Source organism: Tachyglossus aculeatus, chromosome 8 (genome assembly GCF_015852505.1).
Source record: "Tachyglossus aculeatus isolate mTacAcu1 chromosome 8, mTacAcu1.pri, whole genome shotgun sequence".
NCBI classification, from domain to species: domain Eukaryota; kingdom Metazoa; phylum Chordata; class Mammalia; order Monotremata; family Tachyglossidae; genus Tachyglossus; species Tachyglossus aculeatus.
In genome coordinates this window covers 34,111,859-34,136,258 of record NC_052073.1, presented here as the reverse complement: position 1 = coordinate 34,136,258, position 24,400 = coordinate 34,111,859, and the positions used below count along the sequence as shown (strand labels likewise).

Below are 24,400 nucleotides of genomic sequence, written 5' to 3'. Positions count from 1 at the left end.
AAGGGTTTGGGCGGACGCGGCGTTACGTAACGAGACGGAAAAGGGGCCAAATATTGAACTTGAAACTTAGAACAACAAAACTGATTTCTTTCATTGGTAATTAAGCCTCTGATCCCGCACGCCTGAGGAGGAAGCTCTCGGAAGGGTTTGGGCGGACGTAGCTTTACGCAACGAGACGGAAAAGGGGTCAAATATTTAACCTGAAACAACAACAAATCCGATTTCTCTCATTGGTAATTAAACCTCTGATTCTGCACCCCTCCTTCCTAGAAACGTTCCTCAGTACCCCCGCCACCCACTCCGTGGGGTCCCAAACGAACTGCGTAGCGATTTAAGTATTTCCCGCATTCATTACATCTGTAGGGTCTCCTCTCTAATTCCGATTCTCTGTCACGCGACGAGGGTTGCGTGTTGATTGAAGTCTCTCCTACACTCCCTGCATTTGTAGGGTTTCCCGCCAGCGGGAATTCCCTGACGGGGCTGGGGAATTACGGCTTTCCCGCACTGGTTACACCTGCAGGACTTCGCCGCAGAATGGATTTTCTGGTGACGCAAAAGGTGAGCGTGCTGATTGAAATCCTTCCCGCACTCGTCGCATCTGAAGGGTTTCTCTCCAGAATGAATCCGCTGATGACGGGTCAGATTGGAGTGCTGATTAAAGGCTTTCCCGCACTCATCACATCTGTGCGGATTCTCTCTGCTGTGAATTCTCTGATGCTTAATTAGGGAAGAGTAGAGACTGAAGGTTTTCCCGCATTCGTTGCAAATGTACAGATTCTCTCCGGTGTGAATTTGCTGATGTTTAATTAAGGACGAGCAGACACTGAAGGCTTCTCCGCATTCGTTACAAACGTAGGGATTCCCTCCGGTATGGATTCTCTGATGTTTAATTAAGGATGAGCAGACACTGAAGGCTTCTCCGCATTCGTTACAAACGTAGGGATTCCCTCTGGTATGGATTCTCTGATGTTTAATTAAGGATGAGCAGACACTGAAGGCTTCTCCGCATTCGTTACAAACGTAGGGATTCCCTCCGGTGTGGATTCTCTGATGTTTAATTAAGGATGAGCAGACACTGAAGGCTTCTCCGCATTCGTTACAAACGTCGGGATTCCCTCCGGTGTGGATTTGCTGATGTTTAATTAAGGATGAGCAGACACCGAAGGCTTCTCCGCATTCGTTACAAACGTAGGGATTCTCTCCGGTGTGAATTCGCTGATGTTTAATTAAGGATGAGCAGACACTGAAGGCTTCTCCGCATTCGCTACAAACGTCGGGATTCTCTCCGGTATGGATTCTCCGATGTTTAATTAAGGATGAGCAGACACTGAAGGCTTCTCTGCATTCGTTACAAACGTAGGGATTCCCTCCGGTGTGGATTCTCTGATGTTTAATTAAGGATGAGCAGACACTGAAGGCTTCTCCGCATTCGTTACAAACGTAGGGATTCCCACCGGTGTGAATTTGCTGATGTTTAATTAAGGATGAGCAGACACCGAAGGCTTCTCCGCATTCGTTACAAACGTAGGGATTCTCTCCGGTGTGAATTTGCTGATGTTTAATTAAGGATGAGCAGACACTGAAGGCTTCTCCGCATTTGTTACAAACGTAGGGATTCCCACCGGTGTGAATTTGCTGATGTTTAATTAAGGATGAGCAGACACTGAAGGCTTCTCCGCATTCGTTACAAACATAGGGATTCCCTCCGGTGTGGATTCGCTGATGTTTAATTAAGGATGAGCAGACACTGAAGGCTTCTCCGCATTCGTTACAAACGTAGGGATTCTCTCCGGTGTGAATTTGCTGATGTTTAATTAAGGACGAGCAGACACTGAAGGCTTCTCCGCATTCGTTACAAACGTAGCGATTCTCTCTGGTGTGAATTCGCTGATGTTTAATTAAGGACGAGCAGACACTGAAGGCTTCTCCGCATTCGTTACAAACGTAGGGATTCCCGCCGGTGTGGATTCTCTGATGTTTAATTAAGGATGAGCAGACACTGAAGGCTTCTCCGCATTCGTTACAAACATAGGGATTCCCACCGGTGTGAATTTGCTGATGTTTAATTAAGGATGAGCAGACACTGAAGGCTTCTCCGCATTCGTTACAAACGTAGGGATTCCCGCCGGTGTGGATTCTCTGATGTTTAATTAAGGATGAGCAGACACTGAAGGCTTCTCCGCATTCGTTACAAACATAGGGATTCCCACCGGTGTGAATTTGCTGATGTTTAATTAAGGATGAGCAGACACTGAAGGCTTCTCCGCATTCGTTACAAACGTCGGGATTCCCTCCGGTGTGGATTCGCTGATGTTTAATTAAGGATGAGCAGACACTGAAGGCTTCTCCGCATTCGTTACAAACGTAGGGATTCTCTCCGGTGTGAATTCGCTGATGTTTAATTAAGGATGAGCAGACACTGAAGGCTTCTCCGCATTCGTTACAAACGTAGGGATTCCCTCCGGTGTGGATTCTCTGATGTTTAATTAAGGATGAGCAGACACTGAAGGCTTCTCCGCATTCGTTACAAACGTAGGGATTCCCTCCGGTATGGATTCTCTGATGTTTAATTAAGGATGAGCAGACACTGAAGGCTTCTCCGCATTCGTTACAAACGTAGGGATTCCCTCTGGTATGGATTCTCTGATGTTTAATTAAGGATGAGCAGACACTGAAGGCTTCTCCGCATTCGTTACAAACGTAGGGATTCCCTCCAGTGTGGATTCTCTGATGTTTAATTAAGGATGAGCAGACACTGAAGGCTTCTCCGCATTCGTTACAAACGTCGGGATTCCCTCCGGTGTGGATTTGCTGATGTTTAATTAAGGATGAGGCGACGGTGAATGCTTTCCCACAGTCCTGCTCTCCGGTATGAATTCTCGGGCGTCCAATAAGGCAAGAACTCAGTCTGACGGTCCCCCCACGTTCGTTAGACCTTTCCTTTGAGGATATTTTCTCGGGGACGTTTTGGACGCTTCGATAATCCCTTTCTTGGACGGGGCACCTCCTTGGCCTTCCTCTGGTAGATTTCCTGCTTGGCTTCCGTATCCCACCCGCATACACGGATGCTATTCCGTCCACGGGGCCGATCCAAACGCCCTGTTGGCGTCCTTCGAAGGACCCCCTTTGTAATTCCACTTCTTCGCTTACTTCTTGCTTTGGCGGAACCGACTCCGGCTCGGTTTGGGTCCTGCCATCTGGAATAAAGAGCAAATACGAACGTTGCATCAATCGGTCAATCAGTCGTATTTATTGAGCGCTTACTGTGCGCAGAGCACTGGACTGAGCGCTCGGGAAGTCCAAGTTGGCGACGTAGAGAGACGGTCCCTACCCAACAGCGGGCTCGCAGTCTTTTATGTGGGGCAAAACTACCCACGAAGCTGTCAGCACGGCTACGATCCCAGCATTAGTGGGGCAATGGTAATAATAATAATAATAATAATGGCATTTGTTAATAATAATAATTATAATGGCATTTATTAAGCACTTACTGTGTCTGCTGTGTGACCTTGGACAAGTCATTTCACTTCTCGATGTCTCAGTTACCTCATCTGTCAAATGGGGACTGAGACTGTGAGCCCCACGTTGGACAGGGACTGTGTTTGTACGTATTTATTACTCCATTTATTTGACTTGTACCTACTATTAGTAGTATAAATTATTACTCCATTTATTTTACTTGTACCTACTATTACTATTATACTATTACTATTACTAATAGAATAGTAATAGGATTACTATTCTATTTATTTTATTTTGTTAATAGGTTTGGTTTTGTGGTCCATCTCCCCCTTCCAGACTGTGAGCCCGCTGTTGGGTAGGGATCGTCTCTAGATGTTGCCGACTTGGGACTTCCCGAGCGCTTAGTACAGTGCTCTGCGCACAGTAAGCGCACAATAAATACGATTGATTGATTAGTACAGTGCTCTGCACACAGTAAGCACTCAATAAATACGATGGAATGAATGAATGAATGAATGCAAAGCACTGTTCTAAGCGCTGGGGAGGATACAAGGTGATCGGGTTGTCCCACGGGGGGCTCACAGTCTTAATCCCCATTTTACAGATGAGGTAACTGAGGCTCAGAGAATAATAATAATAGTGGCATTTATTAAGCACTTACTATGTGCAAAGCACTGTTCTAAGCGCTGGGGGAGTTACCAGGTGATCAGGTTGTCCCCCAGGGGGCTCACAGTCTTCATCCCCATTTTCCAGATGAGGGAACTGAGGCCCAGAGAAGTGAAGTGGCTTGCCCAAGTCACACAGCTGACAAGTAGCTGAGTCGGGATTCGAACCCATAGTAATAATGATAATAGTGGCATTTATTAAGCGCTTACTATGTGCAAAGCACTGATCTAAGCGCTGGGGAAGCTACAAGGTGATCAGGCTGTCCCCACAGGGGGCTCACAGTCTTCATCCCCATTTTCCAGATGAGGCAACTGAGGCCCAGAGAAGTGAAGTGGCTTGCCCAAGTCACACAGCTGACAAGTAGCTGAGTCGGGATTCGAACCCATAATAATAATAATAATGGCATTTATTAAGTGCTCACCATGTGCAAAGCACTGTTCTAAGCGCTGGGGGGGATACAAGGTGATCGGGTGGTCCCACGTGGGGCTCACACTCTTAATCCCCATTTTACAGATGAGGTAACTGAGGCCCAGAGAAGTTAAGTGGCTTGCCCAAGTCACACAGCTGACAAGTAGCTGTCGGGATTCGAACCCATAGTAATAATGATAATAGTGGCATTTATTAAGCGCTTACTATGTGCAAAGCAGTGATCTAAGCGCTGGGGAAGTTACAAGGCGATCAGGTTGTCCCCACAGGGGGCTCACAGTCTTCATCCCCATTTTCCAGATGAGGGAACTGAGGCCCAGAGAAGTGAAGCGACTTGCCCAAAGTCACCCAGCTGACGATTGGCGGAGCCGGGATTCGAACCCATGACCTCGGACTCCAAAGCCCGGGCTCTTTCCACCGAGCCACGCTGCTTCTACAGGCGGTTGACGGATCCCGGGAGCAAGGCTGTCTGCTCGGCCGGCTAAGCCGACTGAGCCTGGTGATCTCGGACAACTCAGTTTTCCAGATTCTGTCCACGTCCTTGTTCATTCATTCAATCGTATTTATTGAGCGCTTACTGTGTGCAGAGCACTGTACTAGGCGCTTGGGAAGCCCAAGTCGGCAACCATATTGTTAGGATGGGGACCCGGGGTGGCCGAAATCCCGACAAAGGGGATGCCGGGTGCCGGCTGAAAATGGAACCCGCTCAATAAGCGCTTGATAAATCAATCAATTGTATTTATTGAGCGCTTACTGTACTAAGCGCTTGGGAAGTACAAGTTGGCAACATATAGAGACAGTCCCTACCCAACAGTGGGCTCACAGTCTAGAAGACTGTGTGCTTAAATACGACAACGAACAAAGCTAAGAGGGGAATGAGCAGCTTTTAATAATAATAATAATGGCATTTATTAAGCGCTTACTATGTGCAAAGCACTGTTCTAAGAGCTGGGGTAGATACAAGGTGATCAGGTTGTCCCACTGGGGGCTCACAGTCTTACTCCCCATTTTACAGATGAGGTAACTGAGGCACAGAGAAGTTAAGTGACTTGCCCCAAGTCACACAGCTGACAACTGGCAGAGGCGGGATTTGAACCCGTGACCTCTGACTCCAAAGCCCGGGCTCTTTCCCACTGAGCCACACTGCCTCTCTGCTTCGAGAAGCAGAGAAGCTTTTCCGGATTCCTGACTACGAACCGCCCGTTTGAAATTCACTCCCGGGAATGGATCATCACCTCCGGGAAAAGAGGGAATTCCGTGAGCTTCCGACGAGCGACAGGATGCGACTAGCTGCGACAGTGGGGACGGAAACCTCCGGTATCCTCCGACCAAAGTCCTTTTCCCTTCTTCGGGCTGTCCCGGCTTGGGAATTGTTGCCACGCGGAACACGGGAAGGAGAATCCATATGAACAGCGGTAACCAGAGACTTAACGTCCACGGCGGAATGTGTCCTGTGTGTTTAATTCATTCATTCGATGGTATTTATTGAGCGCTTACTGTTTCCTTCGTTCATATTTATTGAGCGCTTACGGTGCTTGATTCATTCATTCATTCGATCGTATTTATTGAGCGCTTACTGTGTGCGTAATTCATTCATTCGATTGCATTTATTGAGCGCTTACTACGTGTGTAATTCATTCATTCATTCGATTGTATTTATTGAGCACTTACTGTGTTTAATTCATTCATTTGATCATATTTATTTAGCGCTGTGTGCTTAATTCATTCATTCATTCGATCATATTTATTGAGCATTTACTGTGTTTAATTCATTCATTCATTCGATCGTATTTATTGAGTGCTTACTGTGTTTAATTCATTCAGTCATTCGATCGTATTTATTGAGTGCTTACTGTGTTTAATTCCTTCATTCATTCGATCGCATTTGAGCGCTTAGTGAGTTTAATTCATTCATTCATTCATATTTATTGAGCACTTACTGTGTATTTAATTCATTCATTCAATCGTATTTATTGAGCGCTTACTGTGTTCAATTCATTCATTCATTCATTCGTATTTATTTAGCGCTCAGTGCTTAATTCATTCATTCATTCGATCGTATTTATTGAGCGCTTACTGTGTTTAATTCATTCATTCATTTGATCATATTTGAGCGCTTACTGTGTGTTTAATTCATTCATTCATTCAATCATATTTATTCAGCTCTCACTGTGTGTTCATTCATTCATTCGATCGTATTTATTGAGTGCTTACTGTTTAATTCATTCATTCGATCGTATTTATTGAGCGCTTACTGTGTGGTCAATTCATTCATTCATTCATTCAATCGTATTTATTGAGCGCTTACTGTGTGCTTAATTCATTCATTCGATCATATTTATTGAGCACTTACTGTGCTTAATTCATTCATTTGATCGTATTTATTTAGTGCTGTGTGCTTCATTCATTCAATCATATTTATTGAGCGCTTACTGTTTAATTCATTCATTCATTTGATCGCATTTGAGCGCTCACTGTGTGTTCAATTCATTCATTCATTCGATCGTATTTATTGAGCGCTTACTGTGTGTTTAATTCATTCATTCATTCAATCGCATTTATTGAGCGCTTACCGTGTGCTTTATGCATTCATTTGATCGTACTTATTGAGCGCTTACTGTGTGCTGAATTCATTCATTCATTCGATCGCAATTATTGAGCGCTTACTGTGTGCGTAATTCATTCATTCGATCGAATTTATTGAGCACTGTTTAATTCATTCATTCGATCATATTTATTGAGCGCTTACTGTGTTTATTCATTCGATCGTATTTATTGAGCGCTTACTATGTTTAATTCATTCATTCGATCGTATTTATTGAGCACTTACTGTGCTTAATTCATTCATTTGATCGTATTTATTGAGCACTTACTGTGTTTAATTCATTCATTTGATCGTATTTATTTAGCGCTGTGTGCTTAATTCATTCATTCACTCAATCATATTTATTGAGCGCTTACTGTGTTTAATTCATTCACTCATTTGATCGTATTTGAGCGCTTACTGTGTGTTCAATTCATTCATTCATTCGCTCGTATTTATTGAGCGCTTACTGTGTGTTCAATTCATTCATTCATTCGCTCGTATTTATTGAGCGCTTACTGTGGGTTTAATTAATTCATTCATTCAATCGCATTTATTGAGCACTTACCGTGTGCTTTATGCATTCATTTGATCGTACTTATTGAGCGCTTACTGTGTGCTGAATTCATTCATTCATTTGATCGCATTTATTGAGTGCTTACTGTGTGCATAATTCATTCATTCATTCGATCGAATTTATTGAGCGCTTACTGTGTGCATAATTCATTCATTCGATCGAATTTATTGAGCACTTACTGTGTTTAATTCATTCATTCAATCATATTTATTGAGCGCTTACTGTGTTTATTTATTCATTCGATCGTATTTATTGAGCGCTTACTGTGTTTAATTCATTCATTTGATCGTATTTATTTAGCGCTGTGTGCTTAATTCATTCATTCACTCAATCATATTTATTGAGCGCTTACTGTGCTTAATGCATTCATTCATTTGATCATATTTGAGCGCTTACTGTGTGTTCAATTCATTCATTCATTCAATCGTATTTATTGAGCGCTTACTGTGTGTTCAATTCATTCATTCATTCGCTCGCATTTATTGAGCGCTTGCTGTGTGTTTAATTCATTCATTCATTCGCTCGCATTTATTGAGCGCTTACTGCGTTTAATTCATTCATTCATTCGATCGCACTGAGCGCTTCCTGTGTGTTTAATTCATTCATTCATTCGATCGTTACGGCGGCATAGCCGTCTCCTCTCTCCCTAGGGATCGGTCATGTCATCCCTGATTTACACATAGTCCCTTCATTCATTCACTCGTTCGTTCGATCGTATGTATTGAGCGCTCACTGTGTGCAGAGCACTGTGCTAAGCGCTTACCGACGCCCATGCGGGACAGGATTCCCCTGGCTGCGGACAGCGGGCAATCTCTCTGATAATCGGAGCCGGAGATCACGCAGAACACGATTCGGGCCGCTCCGGATTCTCGTCCCTTCACTTCCTTAACCGTCCGCTTACCTGTATGGGGATCTCCCGGGGTCTCTCGTGCCTCAGTTTCCAGCAGGTCCTGGCCCCAGGGGTCTTCCCCTCGCTCCAGCCGACGGATCACCTCGGGCTTGGCCGTGGGAAATCCTGCAGGTGGGGAAACGACGCCGTTCACGGTGGGTCGGGATCCTCGCGGGGCAATCCGCCGCAGCTCCGTAATAATAATAATAATAATAATAATAATAATAATAATAATAGTAATAATGGCATTTATTAAGCGCTTACTATGTGCCAAGCACTGTTCTAAGCGCTGGGGAGGTCACAAGGCGATCAGGTCCGTCCCACGGGGGGCTCACGGTCTTCCAGATGAGGGAACTGAGGCCCAGGGAAGTGAAGTGACCTGCCCAAAGTCACCCAGCTGACGGTTGGCGGAGCCGGGATTCGAACCCATGACCTCTGATTCCCACTGAGCCACGCCGCAGCTCCGTACTGACTCCCGTCTGGGCAAAGGAGCGCGTCTACAGGTTAGACGCTCCAAAGGAAGAGCCTTGGAACCCTTCCGAGCCTTAATATTATTCATTCATTTGATTGTATTTATTGAGCGCTTACTGTGTGCACAGCACTGTACTAAGCGCCTAGGAAGGACAAGTAGCCTAGTCTCGCTTTGACTAATTCATCAGTCTGCTTGTTCATTCATTTATTCATTCATTCATTCAATCGCATTTATTGAGCGCTTACTGTGTGCAGAGCACTGTACTAAGCGCTTGGGAAGGACAAGTAGCCTAGTCTCGCTTTGACTAATTCATCAGTCTGCTTGTTCATTTATTTATTCATTCATTCATTCAATGGTCTTTATTGAGCGCTTACTGTGTGCAGAGTACTGTACTAAGCGCCTGGGAAGGACAAGTAGCCTAGTCTCACTTTGACTAATTCATCAGTCTGCTTGTCCATTCATTCATTCATTCATTCATTCATTCAATTGTACTTATTGAGCGCTTACTGTGTGCAGAGCACTGTACTAAGCACCTGGGAAGGACAAGTAGCCTAGTCTCGCTTTGACTAATACATCAGGCTGCTTGTTCATTCATTTATTCATTCATTCAGTCAATGAATTGAATGAATGAATGAATTCAATCACATTTATTGAGCGCTCACTGTGTGCAGAGCACTGTACTAAGCACCTGGGAAGGACAAGTAGCCTAGTCTCGCTTTAACTAATTCATCAGTCTGCTTGTTCATTCATTTATTCATTCATTAATTAATTCATTTATTCATCCAATCATATATATTGAGCGCTCACTGTGTGCAGAGCACTGAACTAAGCACTTGGGAAGGACAAGTAGCCTAGTCTTGCTTTGACTAATTCATCAGTCTCCTTGTTCATTCATTCATTCATTCATTCAATCATATTTATTGAGCGCTCACTGTGCGCAGAGCACTGTACTAAGCACTTGGGAAGGACAAGTAGCCTAATCTCTCTTTGACTAATTCATCAGTCTCCTTGTTCATTCATTTATTCATTCATTCAATGAATTCAATGAATTGAATAAATGAATGAATTCAATCATATTTACTGAGTGCTCACTGTGTACAGAGCACTGTACTAAGCGCCTGGGAAGGACAAGTAGCCTAGTCTCGCTTTGACTAATTCATCAGTCTGCTTGTTCATTCATTCATTCATTCATTCATTCAATCGTATTTATTGAGCGCTTACTGTGTGCAGAGCACTGTACTAAGTGCCCGGGAAGGACAAGTAGCCTAGTCTCGCTTTGATTCACTCAACAGTCTGCTTGTTTATTCATTTATTCATTCATTCATTCATTCAATCATATTTATTGAGCGCTTACTGTGTGCAGAGCACTGTACTAAGCACCTGGGAAGGACAAGTAGCCTAGTCTCGCTTTGACTAATTCATCAGTCTTCTTGTTCATTCATTTATTCATTCATTCAATCATATTTATTGAGCGCTTACTGTGTGCAGAGCACTGTACTAAGCGCCTGGGAAGGACAAGTAGCCTAGTCTCGCTTTGATTAACTCATCAGTCTGCTTGTTCATTCATTCATTTATTCATTCATTCATTCATTTATTCATTCAATCATATTTATTGAGCGCTTACTGTGTGCAGAGCACTGTACTAAGCACCTGGGAAGGACAAGTAGCCTAGTCTCGCTTTGACTAATTCATCAGTCTGCTTGTTCATTCATTCATTCATTCATTCATTCAATCGTATTTATTGAGCGCTTACTGTGTGCAGAGCACTGTACTAAGTGCCTGGGAAGGACAAGTAGCCTAGTCTCGCTTTGACTAATTCATCAGTCTGCTTGTTCATTCATTTATTCACTCACTCATTCATTCATTCAATTCATTGAATAAATATGATGAATTCATTTATTCACTCATTCATTCATTCAATTCATTGAATAAATATGATGAATTCAATCATATTTACTGCGCACTTACTGTGTGCAGAGCACTGTACTAAGCACCTGGGAAGGACAAGAAGCCTAGTCTCGCTTTGACTAATTCATCAGTCTGCTTGTTCATTCATTCATTCATTCATTCATTCATTCAATCGTACTTATTGAGCGCTCACTGTGTGCAGGGCACTGTACTAAGCGCTTGGGAAGGACAAGTAGCCTAGTCTCACTTTGACTAACTCATTAGTCTGCTTGTTCATTCATTCATTCATTCATTCATTCAATCGCATTTATTGAGTGCTTACTGTGTGCAGAGCACTGTACTAAGTGCCTGGGAAGGACAAGTAGCCTAGTCTCATTTTGACTAATTCACCAGTCTGCTTGTTCATTCATTCATTCATTCAATCGTATTTATTGAGTGCTTACTGTGCGCAGAGCACTGTACTAAGCGCCTGGGAAGGACAAGTAGCCTAGTCTCACTTCTTTGACTAATTCATCAGTCTGCTTGTTCATTCATTTATTCATTCATTCATTCATTCAATCGTATTTATTGAGCGCTTATTGTGTGCAGAGCACTGTACTAAGTGCCTGGGAAGGTCAAGTAGCCTAGTCTCGCTTTGACTAATTCATCAGTCTGCTTGTTCATTCATTTATTCACTCATTCATTCATTCAATGAATTGAATGAATGTATGAATTCAATCGTATTTATTGAGCACTGTGTGCAGAGCACTGTACTAAGTGCCTGGGAAGGACAAGTAGCCTAGTCTCACTTTGACTAATTCATCAGTCTGCTTGTTCATTCATTTATTCATTCATTCATTCATTCAATCGTATTTATTGAGCGCTCACTGTGCGCAGAGCACTGTACTAAGCGCCTGGGAAGGACAAGTAGCCTAGTCTCGCTTCTTCGACTAATTCATCAGTCTGCTTGTTCATTCATTTATTCATTCATTCAATCATATTTATTGAGCGCTTACTGTGTGCAGAGCACTGTACTAAGTGCCTGGGAAGGACAAGTAGCCTAGTCTCGCTTTGACTAATTCATCAGTCTGCTTGTTCATTCATTTATTCATTCATTCAATCATATTTATTGAGCACTCACTGTGTGCAGAGCACTGTACTAAGTGCCTGGGAAGGACAAGTAGTCTAGTCTCACTTCGACTAATTCATCAGTCTGCTTGTTCATTCATTTATTCATTCATTCAATCGTATTTATTGAGCACTTATTGTGTGCAGAGCACTGTACTAGGCGCCTGGGAAGGACAAGTAGCCTAGTCTCGCTTTGACTAACTCATCAGTCTGCTTGTTCATTCATTTATTCACTCATTCATTCATTCAATGAATTGAATGAATGAATGAATTCAATCATATTTATTGAGCGCTGTGGGCAGAGCACTGTACTTAGTGCCTGGGAAGGACAAGTAGCCTAGTCGCGCTTTGACTAATTCATCAGTCTGCTTGTTCATTCATTTATTCATTCATTCATTCATTCAATCGTATTGATTGAGCGCTTACTGTGTGCAGAGCACTGTACTAGGCGCCTGGGAAGGACAAGTAGCCTAGTCTCGCTTTGACTAACTCATCAGTCTGCTTGTTCATTCATTTATTCCTTCATTCATTCAGTCAATGAATTGACCGATTGAATGAATGAATTCAATCGGATTTATTGAGCGCTCACTGTGTGCAGAGCACTGTACTAAGCGCCTGGGAAGGACAAGTAGCCTAGTTTCGCTTTGACTAATTCATCAGTCACCCTTTTGCACTTTATAACAGGATTAGATTTGCACCCTTTCTTTATTCAGCGTGGCTCCGTGGAAAGAGTCCGGGCTTTGGAGTCGGAGGCCACGGGGTTCAAATCCCGGCTCCGCCGATTACTAGTTTATTGATTTTATTTTGTTAATATGTTTGGTTTTGTTCTCTGTCTCCCCCGTCTAGACTGTGAGCCCACTGTCGGGTAGGGACTGTGTCTATATGTTGCCGATCTGGACTTCCCAAGCGCTTAGTACAGTGCTCTGCATAAAGTAAGCGCTCAGTAAAGACGATTGAATGAATGAATGAATGAATAAATGAATGAACAAGCAGACTGATGAATTAGTCAAAGCGAGACTAGGCTACTTGTCCTTCCCAGGCACTTAGTACACTGCTCTGCACACAGTGAGCGCTCAATAAAGACGACTGAATGAATGAATGAATGAATAAATGAATGAATAAGCAGACTGATGAATTAGTCGAAGAAGCGAGACTAGGCTACTTGCCCTTCCCCGGCGCTTAGTACAGTGCTCTGCACACAGTAAGCACTCAATAAATATGATTGAATGAATGAATAAATGAATGAACAAGCAGTCTGATGAATTAGTCAAAGCGAGACTAGGCTACTTGTCCTTCCCAGGCACTTAGTACAGTGCTCTGCACACAGTAAGCGCTCAATAAAGACGATTGAATGAATGAATGAACGAATAAATGAATGAACAAGCAGACTGATGAATTAGTCAAAGCGCGACTAGGCTACTTGTCCTTCCCAGGCGCCTAGTACAGTGCTCTGCACACAGTAAGCGCTCAATAAATATGATTGAATTCATTCATTCATTCATTCAATTCACTGAATTCATTGAATGAATGAATGAATAAATGAATGAACAAGCAGACTGATGAATTAGTCAAGGCGAGACTAGGCTACTTGTCCTTCCCAGGCACTTAGTACAGTGCTCTGCACACAGTGAGTGCTCAATAAATTTGATTGAATGAATGAATGAATGAATAAATGAATGAACAAGCAGACTGATGAATTAGTCAAAGCGCGACTAGGCTACTTGTCCTTCCCAGGCACTTAGTGCAGTGCTCTGCACACAGTGAGCACTCAATAAATATGATTGAATTCATTCATTCAATTCATTGAATTCACTGAATGAATGAATAAATGAATGAACAAGCAAGCAGACTGATGAATTAGTCAAAGCGGGACTAGGCTACTTGTCCTTCCCAGGCACTTAGTACAGTGCTCTGCACACAGTAAGTGCTCAATAAATGATTGAATGAATGAATGAATGAATGAACAAGCAGACTGATGAATTAGTCAAAGCGAGACTAGGCTACTTGTCCTTCCCAGGCACTTAGTACAGTGCTCTGCACACAGCAAGCGCTCAATAAATTTGATTGAATGAATGAATGAATGAATGAATGAACAAGCAGACTGATGAGTTAGTCAAAGCGCGACTAGGCTACTTGTCCTTCCCAGGCACTTAGTACAGTGCTCTGCACACAGTGAGCACTCAGTAAATATGATTGAATTCATTCATTCATTCATTCAATTCACTTAATTCATTGAATGAATGAATGAATAAATGAATGAACAAGCAGACTGATGAATTAGTCAAAGCGAGACTAGGCTACTTGTCCTTCCCAGGCACTTAGTACAGTGCTCTGCACACAGTGAGCACTCAGTAAATATGATTGAATTCATTCATTCATTCATTCAATTCACTTAATTCATTGAATGAATGAATGAATAAATGAATGAACAAGCAGACTGATGAATTAGTCAAAGCGAGACTAGGCTACTTGTCCTTCCCAGGCACTTAGTACAGTGCTCTGCACACAGTGAGCACTCAATAAATATGATTGAATTCATTCATTCATTCATTCAATTCACTTAATTCATTGAATGAATGAATGAATAAATGAATGAACAAGCAGACTGATGAATTAGTCAAAGCGCGACTAGGCTACTTGTCCTTCCCAGGCACTTAGTACAGTGCTCTGTACACAGTGAGCGCTCAACAAAGACGATTGAATGAATGAATGAATGAATGAACGAATGAACAAGCAGACTGATGAATTAGTCAAAGCGCGACTAGGCTACTTGTCCTTCCCAGGCACTTAGTACAGTGCTCTGCACACAGTGAGCGCTCAATAAATTTGATTGAATGAATGAATGAATGAACAAGCAGACTGATGAATTAGTCAAAGCGAGACTAGGCTACTTGTCCTTCCCAGGCACTTAGTACAGTGCTCTGTACACAGTAAGCACTCAATAAATATGATTGAATTCATTCAATTCATTGAATTCACTGAATGAATGAATAAATGAATGAACAAGCAAGCAGACTGATGAATTAGTCAAAGCGGGACTAGGCTACTTGTCCTTCCCAGGCACTTAGTACAGTGCTCTGCACACAGTAAGCGCTCAATAAATATGATTGAATGAATGAATGAATGAATGAATAAATGAATGAACAAGCAGACTGATGAGTTAATCAAAGCGAGACTAGGCTACTTGTCCTTCCCAGGCACTTAGTACAGTGCTCTGCACACAGTAAGCGCTCAATAAATATGATTGAATTCATTCATTCATTTAATTCATTGAATGAATGAATGAGTGAGTGAATAAATGAATGAACAAGCAGACTGATGAATTAGTCAAAGTGCGACTTGGCTACTTGTCCTTCCCAGGCACTCAGTACAGTGCTCTGCACACAGTGAGCGCTCAATAAAGACGATTGAATGAATGAATGAATGAATGAATGAACAAGCAGACTGATGAATTAGTCAAAGCAAGACTAGGCTACTTGTCAATTGAATTAATGAATGGTCAGCTGTGTGACTTTGGGCCAGTCACTTGACTTCTCTGGGCCTCGGTTTCCTCATCTGGAAAATGGGGGTGAAGACTGTGAGCCCCCCGTGGGACAACCCGATCACCTTGGAACCTCCCAGCGCTTAGAACAGTGCTTTGCACATAGTAAGCACTTAATAAATGCCATTATTATTATTATTCGCCTCTCACTCATCCCCACAGCTCTTATATACATTTCTGCAATTTATTTATTTATATTAACGCCTGCCCCCCTCCCCCAGACTCACTGTGGGCAGAGAACGTATCTACCAACTCTTGTTACACTGTCCTCTATATGTGCTTAATTCATTCATTCTTTCGATCGTATTTATTGAGCACTTACTGTGTTTAATTCAGTCATTCATTTGATTGTATTTATTGAGCGCTTACTGTGTTTACTTCATTCATTCATTTGATCGCATTTATTGAGAGCTTAGTGTTTAATTCATTCATTTGTTCGATCGCATTTATTGAGCACTTACTGTGTTTAATTAATTCACTCATTCTATCGTACTTATTGAGCACTTACTGTGTTTAATTCATTCATTCGTTCGATGGTATTTATTGAGCGCTTACTGTTTAATTCATTCATTCATTCGATCGCATTTGAGCGCTTAGTGAGTTTAATTCATTCACTCATTCGATTGTATTGAGTGCTTACTGTGTGTTTAATTCATTCATTCATTCGATCATATTTATTGAGCGCTTACCTTGCGTTTAATTCATTCATTCGGTCGTACTTATCGAGCGCTTACTGAGTTTAATTCATTCACTCATTCGATCATATTTATTGAGTGCTTACTGTGTGTTTAATTCATTCCTTCATTCAATCGTATTTATTGAGCCCTTGTGTTTAATTCATTCCTGCATTCCATTGTATTTATTGAGCGCTTACTGTGTTTAATTCATTCATTCAATTGTATTTATTGAGAGCTTACTGTGTTTAATTCATTCATTCATTCGATCGTATTTATTGAGCACTTACTGTGTTTAATTCATTCATTCATTTGATCGTATTGAGCGCTTACTGTGTTTCATTCATTCATTCGATTGTATTTATTGAGCACTTACTGTGTTTAATTCATTCACTCATTTGATTGTATTTATTGAGCGCTTACTGTGTTTACTTCATTCATTTGATCGTATTTATTGAGAGCTTACTGTGTTTAATTCATTCTTTTATTCGATTGTATTTATTGTATTCATTTATTGTATTTATTACTGTGTTTAATTCATTCATTCGATAGTATTTATTGAGCGCTGTGTTTCATTCATTCATTCGATCGTATTTATTGAGCGCTTACTGTGTTTAATTCATTCATTTATTCAATCGTATTTATTGAGCACTGACTGTGTTTAATTCATTCATTCGATCGTATTTATTGAGCGCTTACTGTGCTTAATTCATTCATTCATTCGATCGTATTTATCGAGCGCTTACTGAGTTTAATTCATTCATTCGATCGCATTTATTGAGCGCTTACTGTGCTTAATTAATTCATTCATTCGATCGTATTTATCGAGCGCTTACTGAGTTTAATTCATTCATTCAATCGCATTTATTGAGTGCTTACTGTGTGTTTAATGCATTCATTCGATCGTATTTATTGAGTGCTTACTGTCTGTTTAATTCACTCATTCATTTGATCGTATTTATTGAGCACTTACTGTGTGTTTAATTCATTCATTCATTCGATCGTATGTATTGCGCGCTTACTGTGTGTTTCATTCATTCATTCATTCGATCGTATTTATTGAGCGCTTACTGTGTGTTTCATTCATTCATTCATTCGTATGTATTGCGCGCTTACTGTGTGTTTCATTCATTAATTTATTCGATCGTATTTATTGAGCGCTTCCTGTGTGCAGGGCACTGTACTAAGCGCTTGGGAAGCCCCAGTTGGCAACATATAATTCTCACCCAGTCCTTAGTACAGTGCTCTGCCCCCAGGCCGAGCCCCCTTTTTCCTCTCCTCCTCCCCCTCCCCACAGCCCCCGTATATATGTCTGTATAGATTTATTAATCTATTTATTTTATTCGTACAAATTTCCTATTTTATCGATTTTCTTAATGATGCGCATCTCGCTTTATTTCTATTTCTTCTGACGACTTGACACCCGTCCACACGTTCCGTTTTGTCGTCCGTCCCCCCGTTCTAGACCGTGAGCCCGCTGTCGGGAAGGGACCGTCTCTCGATGTTGCTGACTTGGACTTCCCAAGCGTTTAGTACAGTGCTCTGCACACAGGAAGCGCTCAATAAGTAATAATAATAATCATGATGGCATTTGTTAGGCGCTTACTACGGGCCAAGCACCGTTCTAAGCGCTGGGGAGGTTGCGAGGCGATCGGGTCGGCCCACGGGGGGCTCACGGTCTTCATCCCCATTTTACAGACGATAATGATGGGATTTGTTAGGCGCTTACTATGGGCCAAGCACTGTTCTAAGCGCTGGGGAGGTTACACGGGGGGCTCACGGTCTTCATCCCCATTTCACAGATGAGGGAACTGAGGCACAGAGAAGTGAAGTGACTTGCCCAAAGTCACACAGCCGTGCAAAGCACTGTTCTAAGCGCCGCGGAGCCGGGACTCGAACCCATGACCTCTGACTCCAAAGCCGGGGCTCTTTCCACTGAGCCACGGAATACGACTGTACGACTGACTGAATGAATGAATGAAACACACAGTAGGCGCTCAATCAATACGATCGAATCAATCAATCGATCGTATTTATTGGGCGCTTACTGTGTGCCGAGCACTGTACTAAGCGCTTGGGAAGTCCAAGTTGGCAACATCTAGAGACGGTCCCTACCCGACAGCGGGCTCACAGTCTAAAAGAACGAATGAGTGAATTAAACACACAGTAAGCGCCCAATAAATACGATCGAACGAACGAATGAATGAAACACGGTGAGCGCTCAATAAGTGCGACCGGATGAATGAATGGATTGCTATTTTTACTCTAATTATTTACTTTTTTAATTTATTTGTACACATCTATTCTATTTATTTTCTTTTGTTAGTACGTTTGGTTTTGTTCTCTGTCTCCCCCTTTTAGACTGTGAGCCCGCCGTTGGGTAGGGGCTGTCTCTAGAGGTTGCCAATTTGTACTGCCCAAGCGCTTAGTACAGTGCTCTGCACGTAGTAAGCGCTCAATAAGTACGATTGATGATGATTAGCATTTTGACTACGATTAGTTCGTCTATTCTCAACCCCGTCTCCGGCCTTGGTCACGTAAGCGACATCTGGATCCTCGCCCGCGCAGAGCGTTCAGTCGACGCGGGGAGACACGTATAAATAAATTACAGATAGGGGAAATAGTAGAGTATAAAAAAAAAATAATAATAAAAAAATAAAAATAATAATAATAATAATAATAACATTTATTAAGCGCTTACTACGTGCAAAGCACTGTTCTAAGCGCCGGGGAGGTTACAAGGTGAAGGTTGGACCAAGTCCCCGTCCCACGTGGGGCTCCCAGTCTAATTAGGAGGGAGAAAAGCTATTCTCACTTGACAGTCGAGGGAACCGAAGCACAGAGAGGCAAAGCGGCCTGCCCAAGGTCACACAGCAGGCGATTAATAGCAGTAATAATAAACAATAATGGCATTTGTTAAGCGCTCACTGTGTGCCAGTGTAGGCGCTTCACAAATACCATTATTATTATTATCATTATTATTAATAAAACTGAAAGGGTTTAGTGCCAAATGAATATATGGGATGACCTGATCACCTTGTATCCTCCCCAGTGCTTAGAACGGTGCTTGGCACCTAGTAAGCGCTTCACAAATACCATCATTATTATTATTATTATTAAAACTGAAAGGATTTAGGGCCAAACTGAATACGTGGGACGACCTGATCACCTTGTATCCCCTCCAGCACTTAGAACAGTGCTTGGCACCTAGTAAGCACTTCACAAATACCATTATTATTATTATTATTATTATTATTATCATTATCATTATTAAAAATGAAAGGATTTAGGGCCAAGCTGAATACGTGGGACGACCTGATCACCTTGTATCCCCCCCAGCGCTTAGAACAGTGCTTGGCACCTAGTAAGCGCTTCACAAATACTATTATTATTATTATTATTATTATTGTTATTAAAAATGAAATGATTTAGGGCCAAACTGAAAACGTGGGACGACCCGATCACCTTGTATCCCCCCCGGTGCTTAGAACAGTGCTTGGCACCTAGTAAGCGCTTCACAAATACCATCATTATTATTATTATTATTATTATTAAAACTGAATACGTGGGATGACCTGATCACCTTGTATCCCCCCCAACGCTTAGAATGGTGCTTGGCACCTAGTAAGCGCTTCACAAATAGTATTATTATTATTATTGTTATTAAAAATGAAATGATTTAGGGCCAAACTGAAAACGTGGGACGACCCGATCACCTTGTATCCCCCCCGGTGCTTAGAACAGTGCTTGGCACCTAGTAAGTGCTTCACAAATACTATTATTATTATTATTATTATTATTATTATTAAAACTGAAAGGATTTAGGGCCAAACTGAATACGTGGGACGACCCGATCACCTTGTATCCCCCCCAGTGCTTAGAACAGTGCTTGGTACCTAGTAAGCGCTTCACAAATACCATTATTATTATTATTATTATTATTAAAACAAAGGATTTAGGGACAAACTGAATATGTGGGACGACCCGATCACCTTTATTATTATTATTGTCATTAAAAATGAAAGGATTTAGGGCCAAACTGAAAACGTGGGACGACCTGATCACCTTGTATCCCCCCCGGCGCTTAGAACAGTGCTTGGCACCTAGTAAGCGCTTCACAAATACTATTATTATTATTATTATTGTAATTAAAAATGAAAGGATTTAGGGCCAAACTGAATACGTGGGACGACCCGATCACCTTGCATCCCTCCCAGCGCTTAGAACGGTGCTTGGCACCTAGTAAGCGCTTCACCAATACTATTATTATTATTAGGATTATTATTATTATTAAAACTGAAAGGATTTAGGGCCAAATTGAATACGTGGGACGACCTGATCACCTTGTATCCCCCTCGGCGCTTAGAACGGTGCTTGGCACCTAGTAAGTGCTTCACAAAGACCATCATTGTTATTATTATTATTATTATTATTAAAACTGAATACGTGGGATGACCTGATCACCTTGTATCCCCCCCCAGCGCTTAGAACAGTGCTTGGCACCTAGTAAGCGCTTCACAAATATTATTATTATTATTATTGTTATTAAAAATGAAAGGATTTAGGGCCAAACTGAATACGTGGGACGACCCGATCACCTTCTATCCCCCCCGGCGCTTAGAACAGTGCTTGGCACCTAGTAAGCGCTTCACAAATACCATCATTATTATTATTATTATTATTATTATTATTAAAACTGAATACGTGGGACGACCTGATCACCTTGTATCCCCCCCGGCGCTTAGAACAGTGCTTGGCACCTAGTAAGCGCTTCACAAATACCATCATTATTATTATTATTATTATTAAAACTGAATACGTGGGACGACCTGATCACCTTGTATCCCCCCCGGCGCTTAGAACGGTGCTTGGCACCTAGTAAGCGCTTCACAAATACCATTATTATTATTATTGTTATTAAAAATGAAAGGATTTAGGGCCAAACTGAATACGTGGGACGACCTGATCACCTTGTATCCCCCTCGGCGCTTAGAACGGTGCTTGGCACCTAGTAAGCGCTTCACAAATACTATTATTATTATTATTATTGTTATTAAAACTGAAAGGATTTAGGGCCAAACTGAATACGTGGGACGACCTGATCACCTTGTATCCCCCCCGGCGCTTAGAACGGTGCTTGGCACTTAGTAGGCGCTTCACAAATACCATTATTATTATTATTATTATTAAAACTGAAAGGATTTAGGGCCAAACTGAATCCGTGAGTTGACCGAGGGAGGTGAGAGAGACGGGTAAGTGCTTCACAAAGACCATCATTATTATTATTATTATTATTATTATTATTATTATTATTATTATTAAAACTGAATACATGGGACGACCTGATCACCTTGCATCCCCCCCCAGCGTGTAGAACAGTGCTTGGCACCTAGTAAGCGCTTCACAAATACTATTATTATTATTATTGTTATTAAAAATGAAAGGATTTAGGGCCAAACTGAAAACGTGGGACGACCTGATCACCTTGTATCCCCCCCGGTGCTTAGAACAGTGCTTGGCACCTAGTAAGCGCTTCACAAATACTATTATCATTATTATTATTATTATTATTATTATTATTATTAAAACTGAATACGTGGGACGACCTGATCACCTTGTATCCCCCCCGGCGCTTAGAACGGTGCTTGGCACCTAGTAAGCGCTTCACAAATACCATCATTATTATTATTATTATTAAAACTGAAAGGATTTAGGGCCAAACTGAATACGTGGGACGACTTGATCACCTTGTATCCCCCCCGGCGCTTAGAACAGTGCTTGGCACCTAGTAAGCGCTTCACAAATACTATCATTATTATTATTATTATTATTAAAAATGAAAGGATTTAGTGCCAAACTGAATACGTGGGACGACCTGATCACCTTGTATCCCCCCCAGCGCTTAGAACAGTGCTTGGCACCTAGTAAGCGCTTCACAAAGACCATTATTATTATTATTATTATTATTATTATTATTATTATTATTATTAAAACTGAATACGTGGGACGACCTGATCACCTTGTATCCCCCCCGGCGCTTAGAACGGTGCTTGGCACCTAGTAAGCGCTTCACAAATACCATCATTATTATTATTATTAAAACTGAATATGTGGGACGACCTGATCACCTTGTATCCCCCTCAGCGCTTAGAACGGTGCTTGGCACCTAGTAAGCGCTTCACAAATACCATTATTATTATTATTGTTATTAAAAATGAAAGGATTTAGGGCCAAACTGAATATGTGGGACGACCTGATCACCTTGTATCCCCCCCAGCGCTTAGAACGGTGCTTGGCACCTAGTAAGCGCTTCACAAATACCATCATTATTATTATTATTATTATTATTATTATTATTATTATTAAAACTGAATACGTGGGATGACCTGATCACCTTGTATCCCCCCCAGCGCTAAGAACAGTGCTTGGCACCTAGTAAGCGCTTCACAAATACCATTATTATTATTATTGTTATTAAAACTGAAAGGATTTAGGGCCAAACTGAATATGTGGGACGACGTGATCACCTTGTATCCCCCCCGGCGCTTAGAACAGTGCTTGGCACCTAGTAAGCGCTTCACAAATACTATTATTATTCTTATTCTTATTCTTATTCTTATTATTAAAACTGAAAGGATTTAGGGCCAAACTGAATATGTGGGACGACCCGATCACCTTTATTATTATTATTGTCATTAAAAATGAAAGGATTTAGGGCCAAACTGAAAACGTGGGACGACCCGATCACCTTGTATCCCCCCCGGCGCTTAGAACAGTGCTTGGCACCTAGTAAGCGCTTCACAAATACTATTATTATTATTATTGTAATTAAAAATGAAAGGATTTAGGGCCAAACTGAATACGTGGGACGACCTGATCACCTTGCATCCCCCCCAGCGCTTAGAACAGTGCTTGGCACCTAGTAAGCGCTTCACAAATACTATTATTATTATTATTGTTATTAAAAATGAAAGGATTTAGGGCCAAACTGAATCCGTGAGTTGACCGAGGGAGGTGAGAGAGACGGGTAAGCGCTTCACAAAGACCATTATTATTATTATTATTATTATTATTAAAACTGAATACGTGGGACGACCCGATCACCTTGTATCCCCCCCGGCGCTTAGAACGGTGCTTGGCACCTACTAAGCGCTTCACAAATACCATCATTATTATTATTATTATTAAAACTGAAAGGATTTAGGGCCAAACTGAATACGTGGGACGACCCGATCACCTTGTATCCCCCCCGGCGCTTAGAACAGTGCTTGGCACCTAGTAAGCGCTTCACAAATACTATCATTATTATTATTATTATTATTAAAAATGAAAGGATTTAGTGCCAAACTGAATACGTGGGACGACCTGATCACCTTGTATCCCCCCCAGCGCTTAGAACAGTGCTTGGCACCTAGTAAGCGCTTCACAAATACCATTATTATTATTATCATTATTATTATTATTATAACTGAATACGTGGGACGACCTGATCACCTTGTATCCTCCCCAGCGCTTAGAACAGTGCTTGGCACCTAGTAAGCGCTTCACAAATACTATTATTATTATTATTGTAATTAAAAATGAAAGGATTTAGGGCCAAACTGAATCCGTGAGTTGACCGAGGGAGGTGAGAGAGACGGGTAAGCGCTTCACAAAGACCATTATTATTATTATTATTATTATTATTATTATAACTGAATACGTGGGACGACCTGATCACCTTGTATCCCCCCCAACGCTTAGAACAGTGCTTGGCACCTAGTAAGCGCTTCACAAATACCATTATTATTATTATTGTAATTAAAAATGAAAGGATTTAGGGCCAAACTGAATCCGTGAGTTGACGGAGGGAGGCGAGAGAGACGGGCGGTGGCGACGGGAGAAAGAAATCCCCGGCAAGACCCAGATTCCGACCCGAAGCTCCCGAGTGCTTGCCCAGCTCCGCGACGTTCCGATGGTTTTCCAGCATCGTGTCCCGATAGAGGCCGCGCTGGGCCGGGGCCAGAAGCCGCCACTCTTCGCGGGTGAAGGTCATCGCCACGTCCTCGAAGGTCACCGACCCCTGAAATGCCATGAGGTTCCCGGTCAGTCCGC

At 42.0% G+C, this 24,400-nt stretch overlaps 1 protein-coding gene across 1 annotated transcript; it reads right to left on the bottom strand.

Moving 5' to 3' along the window:
- Positions 1 to 183: 183 nt before the first annotated feature.
- Positions 184 to 24,400, bottom strand: LOC119931371 (zinc finger protein 271-like). The gene is made up of 3 exons (XM_038750017.1): positions 24,221 to 24,400; positions 8,617 to 8,730; positions 184 to 3,197 (listed from the first exon to the last, which is right to left on the bottom strand). The coding sequence occupies exons 1-3, from the start codon at positions 24,378 to 24,380 to the stop codon at positions 391 to 393; spliced, it is 3,081 nt and encodes a 1,026-aa protein (XP_038605945.1). The 5' UTR covers positions 24,381 to 24,400; the 3' UTR covers positions 184 to 390.